The sequence below is a fragment of the Cryptotermes secundus genome, unplaced genomic scaffold (assembly GCF_002891405.2).
Source record: "Cryptotermes secundus unplaced genomic scaffold, Csec_1.0 scaffold83, whole genome shotgun sequence".
In the NCBI taxonomy this organism is placed as follows: domain Eukaryota; kingdom Metazoa; phylum Arthropoda; class Insecta; order Blattodea; family Kalotermitidae; genus Cryptotermes; species Cryptotermes secundus.
In genome coordinates this window covers 617,639-626,767 of record NW_019719357.1, presented here as the reverse complement: position 1 = coordinate 626,767, position 9,129 = coordinate 617,639, and the positions used below count along the sequence as shown (strand labels likewise).

Sequence of the window (9,129 nt, the reverse complement as noted above, 5' to 3'; positions counted from 1 at the left end):
CCTGGGCCACCGCGGTGGGAAGCCAGCGACTAACCGCTTGAGCTAGAAATAATGAGAAACCAATTTGGACAATATCAGTGTGATTTAGTTGCTTATTTCTGTGTTAAGTTAGTTTACTCATCGGTGCCTTTTTAATGATACTAAAAATGAGCACTCTACTCTGAGATGTTGATAGCATCATAAAATAAGTTACAAAAGGAAAAACTATAGAGGAACAAATGTATGAAATATCATTTAGTAGAATAGCAAAATAAGCCTTATCAAAATCAGTACTGAATTCTTGATTTCTTACACACAGAGTATGTTTCATGTACACTGCGCCATAGCTCAAGCGGTTAATCGCTGGCTTTCCACCACGGCAGCCTGGGTTAGATACCANCATCATCATAATCACCCGGGGCAGGCTACAATAGGCCAATCAGTGGCTGCCGGGCCGAGTGGACCCAGTTGGACTCCAACCCCCCCCCTCCCCTAGGCGAATTTAAAAAGAAAAAGTGGGTACTGTGGGTAAAGCAACCAAGGTGTGAAGTAGACAACTCACCTCCAGCTAGTGACAAGGTCCAGAAAATGTGGATCTATACATCCACTCCCTCATACACCTTCATGGCGTAGTGCTTAATTAGTTAAGCACAAGGACAACTTTACCTTTACCTTACTTATGTAGTATTAAATGTTGTGATGATTGTAAATGATTAAACTGTATTGAAGGAATTTGTTGCGTTTAGATTGCTCTCTCACCATATTTTTGGAGGGGCTGAGGAAATCCTCAAATATTTCTCAAAATAACCAGTTGCCATAAGAGGGCTTGAAGCTAAGACATTCTAAATACAAAGTAGGAGTGATAATCATTACAGACTTATATTCAATTAAGATTCCCACCCTGCTCAGTTCAGAATAACATTTAGAATCAACATAATTGCCTTATGGTCAAGCAGAATTACCAGCACATCATGTTCCTGCAACCAGTGTGAAAGGGTTCCTGATAATTCCTTTGAATTTCCTGCTTTATGGGCACGTCAGGCTGCATTTTCCTCAGAATAAATGCTGTCATTCTATCCAATATTATGCCTTTAGAAATCTGTTATGTATATTACAAAACACAGTCCTTCTATCATTTCAACAAGCTTCCAAAATTCCTTTTTCTTTTTGGTTAGTTTAAGGTTATGTTTTTTAATTCTGTCAACGTATTCTTTCCACTTTCTTCTACATTCTATAAATACTGTTACTTGTAAAATTTGTAGTTCTTCCTAGTTTTACATACAGGGGAATCCAGTACACATAAATACATTTAAACTGTAAACAGATAATAACATTTTAGCAGTTACAGATTCAAGTAAATGGTGTAGTTATAAGTCTTTCTTGGTCCCTGAGAACACAACAATGCATGGAAAAATAATTTATACAATTGACAAATAAAATATGTTTTAAATCTTTATAATATGAAATAATAATGCTATTATTTTGTCAGCCCAGTCAATGTTAATTTGATATTAAAGATACACGCCACAGTTTCCTTTAGAATCTAAGTTAATACATTAAAAAAGAGTCTTTAAGAACATGTAAATATTAAAAAACATAGAGTTCAATTGAAAATTATTAACATTTTTAAAATAATTGTGCCGAAACACAGCTGTCATCGTTCATCCTTCACAGACAAGTCACAGAATTCTTTCCTGTGCTTCACTTGACCAAGTTTCGTTTAACATTCACTTTCTAAAGGTTTTGCCCCTCCAGCCCTGTGAAAATAACAGAGTATGCAACATCTAACGTCTTGCTCAAAGCTGCTTTATCTTCACATGTAAACTTTGATGCAAGTTTCTTTGTCAGCAGTTTCAATACAGCTTCTTTAAGATCCTGCAAACAAAACAGAATTATGCTCTTATATACATGTACAGAATATTGGTGACATTTTTGAGGTACACAGTACTTTCATCTTATGGGTCAAAATAGATAAGTTGCACATGTGTGCATGTGGGTGCCAAAACATGTTTGCCATTTCAGATTACTGACTATCTGGATGTAATTGATTTGTATTCCAAAATGTGTTTTTTTTAAATACCAGACAATAGGCAAATTCAGATACTTAGTAATCCTAAGTGTAATGTGTCACCATCAATCCTTCAAAATCAGCATGTTTGTTATATATGTAAATACTTTATTTCATAATCTATATTAATGTTCTAGTATCATTTTTATTGTCTCAACTGCAGGTTCTTGGACATTTTTAACAGGTTCTACTAAACCAATGCAAAACTGCAGGAAAACTCAACCCAGTAGAATTTTTATAATATATATGGAACAATAAGCAGGTTAAATATTTGATGACTGACAACTGTCAGTGAGAGACCCCTAATAATGACCTGGGGGTCTAAACCTGTGGAGCATCATTCTCAAACTGGATTGCAACCTACTTTAATGGTGTTCTCAGGTCTTAGGAATTATTGAAAATATAGTTATATTCATGCACAGTTATGGCATGTATGCTGTAAATCATAGATGTTTTCGGCAACTGCAGCTGCAACCAGCAAAATATTTCACGGAATTTCTTATGATTGTACAGGAACATTTTGTAGCTTACTGTAGGTGTAGAGAGGCTGTAAAGCTATTTAGGTTCCTGCTGTCACCGTACAGCCTGACAGGGACCTGCAACAGTGTGCAGAACTGCACTTTTTGCTGATTGACAGAAAAAGGTGGGGGGGAAAGATATAAATTTGTGTATTATTTTAGAGTGGTTAGGTATCACAGTGTTCAATAATTCCAAATGTGAGGTACTTTTAAATAAAAGTGATCGTTTTGACCGTTATTTTAATTATTCTTATTGACCATGTAGTATGCAGTCTGAAATAAAAATAAGTAAGGGATTTTATTTGTGGCTACTCAACAATGGAAGAAATTCTTATTTCACTGTAAATACAGGTATACTAACAGTGAAACGTGGAAGTATGGAAAAGATTCGTTTTGAAGCAACTTTGCAAGGAAACGGAAATATAGAATGAAACTGACACGAACACCTGCAGCCTGTCAGTTGCTACTCACAATGAATTCTTGTCTTGTGATGCCATGGCGATGGTGGTTCTGTCCCAGCTTCGTTAACATCTCAACAAGGCACCCAGTGTCATCCAAATTGTCCACAACACTCGTCAGGGCATACATGACACTTGTACAATGAGCTTGAAATTTTCGGTTGCTGGGTAGATCCTTCAGGGATACGTCTTTGAATGCCTCAAAATATCTTTGGTGGCTTGGATTTGATTTGAAGAATCTGCACAATTATTATTATTATTATTATTATTATTATTATAAGAGGCGGGATGACACAGTCGGTATAGTGACTGGCTGCACGCTGGACGAGTTCAAGTCCCAGTAGAGTCAGGAATTTTCTCTTCTCCACATCGTCCAGACCGGCTCTAGGGTCCACCCAGCCTCCTATCCAATGGGTACCGGGGGTAAAGCGGCAGGTCAAGAAAATGTGGATCTATACATCCACTCCCCCATACGCCTACATGGCGTAGTACTTAACTAGTTAAGCATAGGGACAGCTTCACATTATTATTATTATTAGTGCGGTGAGGCAGTCCACTTGGTACTACACACTATCGGCCTATTGTACCAGCCACAGATGATAGGTGAGGGTGATTGTGGAGCAATTGCTGGAATGAAGATTGGCAGGGGAAACCGAAGTACTAGAAGAAAACCTGCCCCAGTGCCACTTTGTCCACCACAAGTCCCATATGACCCGGCCTCGAACCCAGTCCGCCACGATGGGAAGCCAGCGACTAACCGCTTGAGCTATGGCGCAGCTAATGTTGTAGTGGGTTAGCTGGGTGTGTAACGTGTCTGGTTAGGGCCGCGCCATAGCTCAAGCGGTTAGTCGCTTGCTTCCCATCGCGGCGGCCCGGGTTCGATCCCGGGGGTCTAGTCAAGTGGGATTCATGGTGGACAAAATGGCACTGGGGCAGGTTTCTCCGAGTACTTCGGTTTCCCCTGCTAACCTTCATTCCACCAATTGCTCCACAATCACCCTCACCTATCATCTGGGGCTGGTACAATAGGCCAGAAGTGGCCGCAGTACAAGGGACTTAGTCCCACCCCACTTACTTACTTACTTACTTACCCATGGAGCTGAGCCCTTCTGGAGGAGTCGCCAATTCTGCAGCTACTCAAGAACTTTCCAGCATTTTATGGAACCCGAAGGTTTATTACCGTGGTCACAAATGTCCTCCACTGGTCCCTATCCTGAGCCAGATGTCCCACCCCACTAGCAATAAAAGAAATAAGGTGTCTGGTTGGGTACGGGTATTTGGTTCCCAGCAGGAACAGGGGTTTACACTTCGCCACGACGTCCAATCAGGGACTGGACGCATCCAGTCTTCTGTACAGTGCATGCCATGGACTTTCTCCACAGAGTTAAAGCAGCTGAAGCGTGAAGCTGAATGCCCTTTACATCTAGTACGGAGATTAGGAACACGTGGGGGTTTGTTTGCGCTTGCGTTCGTTGCCTGCTACGTAAGACACAAGCGAAATTCTACCTTTACGTTATTAGAAAGGCGCTGTACAGTCTGACAAAATTTATGTTGACACTTAACAGCCGAACAAATAGATAAATATTTTGTGCTGGGAAAGTATGGATTCTGTTAAGTATTTGAATAAGGTAAAGTTGTCCCTGTGCTTAACTAATTAAGTACTGCACCATGAAAACGTATGGGGGAGTGGATTTATAGATCCATATTTTCTTGACCTCGGCATTAGTTGGAGGTGAGTTGCGAGTTCCATGCCCTGGCCGCTTTACCCCTGAGAAAGAGCCCACCTTATAGGAGGTTGGGTGGACCCCAGAGTCGGTCTGGACGATTTGAGAAGTGAAAATTCTTGACCCTACCGGGAAATGAACTCCGACCCCTCGGCCGTCCAACCCGTAGCCAGTCGCTATACCGGCAACGACGCAAAGAACCAATTTTTGTATTAAAAAACTCTTGAAAAGCGTTAATTTTGAAAAATTATGACAAGAATGAAAGGAGATATTATGATCGTTGTCAGAGAAAGAGGTTTTGAGGATGGAAAGGATTATGGGTAATACCAAATTATCTGTACCCATTTTATCACTTTGTTTACTGAATTGAAATATACTGAGGGGACGGAAATAAGTTCCGTGGTTGGTAGGGATGACGACACTCAAGTCTTCCACTTTTACTTCTGTGTTTCGTTTGGGCCAACGCCATCCAGCCCCTCGGAGTTATCATGTCGTTAAGACGGTTATGACGACCAGCATTCCTGTGAAGATAATGGTTAGAAGATTGGAGGGGTGTATGGGGGAATATGGTGGAAGGCAAGAGGAGATGTGGTGGGGGCCGATCAATGGGGTTTCTTCCTGTGACCTCAGTATAATTTATTATTTTCCAAGAGATAATGATACTTACATAATGAGAAGTTCAATGCCGTTTTGTTTGATATCTGCTTTGACAATATCCCAAATGCGCCTGACGGCCATCTTCTCACGTGGCGTTAACCCAGTAGCGGGATCCGGCACGTCTATATCAGGGTTCGAGCCTACTCCCAACAGAGAGGTCAGTAGACTACCCATCTCTTGTAACACAGCGTAACCGTGAAGTGAACTTACACGCAGAGGGTCGACCAGACTTGACGGTGGGTTCGTCCGACCCTTTTGCCGGAATTAGAGCTCAAAAAGAAATTTTGCTGTAGGCGGTTTTCCTGCAATGAATAATTTGAGGTTTCTACGTTAAGCTACAATACAAGCTGCAGTACAGTACATGTGTGTAATATATAGATGTAATTTCTTATTATTATTTTCTGGTGATCCATGCATATCAATACTCTGACGTTTCGGAGACTTCATTCTTCGTTTTGTCTATTCCATAAATTTTAAGATGGAATCAATAAGGGGAAAGAAAGTCACGATATACTCAAGCTGTTCGAATTTTTCGGCTTTTAATCAACATCTTCAAGGTCAAATGTCCACTGCAATGTACACCGAAATTTTTTAACATTCTGATATGCGACTAAATTATGAAAACCAATTTGCATATCAGACATGGGTCTCGAAAATTAAAAGACAAGAGTGGAATGTATTAATAGACATATTCACTTCACAACATTTATAAATATATTAAAATTGATGAATTAAAGCTCTTATATACTGTATATATAGTATATATATTGTATATAAAGGTGAAGTTGTCCCTGTGCTTAATTATGCACTATGCCATAAAATGGAGGTATAGCTCCGACATTCTTGACCTTGGCACTAGGTTTAAGTGAGTGGTCAGTTTCAGTTCCTAGCCGCTTTATACCCGTGGAAAGAGCCCCCTGAACCCATTCAATAGAAGGCCGGGTGGGCCCCAAAGTCACTCTGGGCGACTTACAATTCTATGCTGCCCTCAGCAGAAAACTTGAGCGTTGAACATAAAAGTTTAACTCGCATGCGCAAAGCTCTTCTAACCTATGATCGAAAACCAACATTCTTCTCTCAGTTGTCTACTGGTTTTCTATGATTAATGTTGTGTTCTTACAAGTTGTAATGGAGACAGCAGTTGAGGTAAAGTTCCTCATTTTCTTAGATGGTTATTTAACAGTGCTGACAGTATCCAGAATATCTTTTAGTTTTAAAAGCAAATAAAGTGAAATTGTTCAGAGCCCTATTAGGTTATCTGACAATGAAAAAAAAAAGATATGGAATTATCAGTGCCGTTTCTGAAGTAAGACATTTTGAAACACAGTTGCCAGGTCGGCTGTAATGTCAGACACTCGGTATTAACTGTTTTTAGATAAATCCAGCAATTCTGAATTTATTAGTGGGCGACGACGTTTTCACGGCGGCTTCTAGCAACGTGAAAGCTTAAAACTCGAATAAATTATATTATCACGAGCAGGAAATGGGTCTTGTTATCAGTTTTAATTTTATGATTAGGTAACATACCCGTAGGGAAATGTTACCATAATTAAAATCAATATCATATAGGTTAAATTGCCTGTGGTTCTGTATGGGTGTGAAACTTGGTCTCTGACATTAAGGGAGGAACATAGACTGGGGGTGTTTGAGAACAGAGTGCTGAGGAAAATATTTGGACCGAAGAGAGATGAAGTGACAGGAGGTTGGAGAAAACTGCATAATGAGGAGCTTCATAACTTGTACTCTTCTCCAGGTATAATTAGAATGATCAAGTCAAGGAGGATGAGGTGGGCGGGGCATGTAGCACGAATGGGGGAGACGAGGAATGCGTATAGGATATTGGTGGGAAATCCAGAAGGAAAGAGACCACTGGGAAGACCAAGGCGTAGGTGGGTGAATAATATTAAAATGGATCTCAAGAGAAATAGGATTGTGTGGATTGGATTGATCTGGCTCAGGATAGGGACCAGTAGAAGGCTCCCGTGTACACGGCAGTGAACCTTCGGGTTTCATAAAATGCTGGGAAATTCTTGAATAGCTGCAGATTTGGCGGTTCCTCAAGAAGGGCTCGGTTACTCCACGACCGCCTTCTTCCAGATGATTTCCAATTCATCATTCATTTATCATCCTATCATCATACCGTATATACTCGTAGTCTCGATCCAGCGATCCTGGATAAAGCTCCCTTCAGATTACTCCTACATTCATAGGCAGCCCGGCGTGAAGGGACAGGAGAACCAAACGGCACAACTTACGGACCTCTTTTAAATGAGAATTGTTACTGATCTTCTGTTGACATTTCAACAAAACAAACTACGTAGCCTTTAGTCCACAAGCGAACTATACCAACCGAGCGACCGCCGCTTTTCGGCGAAGTTAGTGCCAACTTCAGCGGATAGAGGGTATCGCATGGTCAGCGCAACGAATCCCCACAGCCGTTAATCTCGGTTTTCTAAACCGGAGCCGCTCTTTCCTTGATATAACTCCTCAATTAACCTCACGAAGCTAAGTGGATCTCATTCCAGACCCACTACCTCTCAGAAAATCTGACAGCGCCGAGAATCGAACTCGGGACCTCTGCATCTGTAGCCAGGAACTCTGACCACTAGACCACAGAGACGGTCTCTTCTGTTGACATTATGACCATTAATTGTCAGTAACGTAAACAAGTTAGGCAACAATGTAAATAAAGCTGCTTTAAGTATTTTGACACCAATGACAGTGCTCCTCAGAATGTCTAAACATTGCGGGGGGCTCGCGGTACCGTACCTGGTTGAGGCACTATGCTACAAGCCGGAATGTCGCGGATTCAAGTCCTGATGAGGTCATTGGATTTTTTTTTTTAGTTGACCCAATCCTTCCAACCGCACTATGGCCCTGGATTCGACTCAGCCTCTAACAGAAATGAGTACCAGGAATCTTCCTGAAGGTAAAGGGCGGCCGGCGCGTAAGGCTGACAACCTTACCGCCATCTGTGAGCCGATTGTCTAGAAAATGTGGGAACCTCGACGTCTCAACCCTATGGGCCTTCACGGCCTGTTACAGGGATAGCTTTACTTACTTACTTATGTCTAAACATTTCGCGTTATTAATTATGATGAAGTTGTGAGGAAGTTTTGTCTTTTGTTATATTGGGTGGGACGAGGAGAAGTTCTCGTCGACTGGGGTGACATCTGCGCTTGAGCTTTGTTAAGAGAAGCACGTACTAAAAGTAACAAGGCATCAGACACTCAAGGTCAATAAAAAATGTCACGTGGTTACTCCTGCCTTTATTAATACAAATTAAATTCCACGCCTGCAGCTGTTTAGCACCCAGACGCCCGTTGACCTACTGGATCCTAGAAACACACAATTAATTCGAGTCCGAACCGCCTCTGTGGTCTAGTGGTCAGAATTCCTGGCTACAGATCCCGAAGTCCGGGTTCGATTCTCGGCGCTACCGCATTTTCTGAGAAGTAGTGGGTCTGGAACGGGGTCCACTCAGCCTCGTGAGGATAACTAAGGAGTTATTCGAAGGAAATAGCGGCTCCGGTCTAGAAAACCGAGCTTAAAGGCCGTGGGGATCCGTTGCACTGACCACGCGACACCCTCTATCCGCAAAAGACAGTACTAACTTCGCCGGAAAGCGGAGGTCGCTCGGTCGGTATAGTTCGCTTGCGGACTAAAACCACGGAGTATTTTTTTAAATTCGAGTCCTACAAATGAAAGGTCACAGTTTGGATGTC

General features: G+C 41.6%; 1 protein-coding gene across 3 annotated transcripts in view; it reads right to left on the bottom strand.

The window, feature by feature from the left end:
- Positions 1-425: 425 nt before the first annotated feature.
- The window catches only part of LOC111864411 (globin), an 18,180-nt gene continuing 9,476 nt past the window's right edge, over positions 426-9,129 (bottom strand). For 2 of the 3 annotated variants that reach the window (XM_023851639.2, XM_023851649.2), the window contains exons 2-4: positions 5,415-5,706; positions 3,037-3,262; positions 426-1,854 (exon numbers count right to left, since the gene is read on the bottom strand). In XM_023851639.2, coding sequence (XP_023707407.1) covers positions 1,714-1,854; positions 3,037-3,262; positions 5,415-5,578 — 531 coding nt within the window. In that variant the 5' untranslated portion in view covers positions 5,579-5,706 and the 3' untranslated portion in view covers positions 426-1,713. The remainder of the gene's footprint in view (positions 1,855-3,036; positions 3,263-5,414; positions 5,707-9,129) is intronic. The other variant, XM_033751500.1, reaches the window with a different exon arrangement.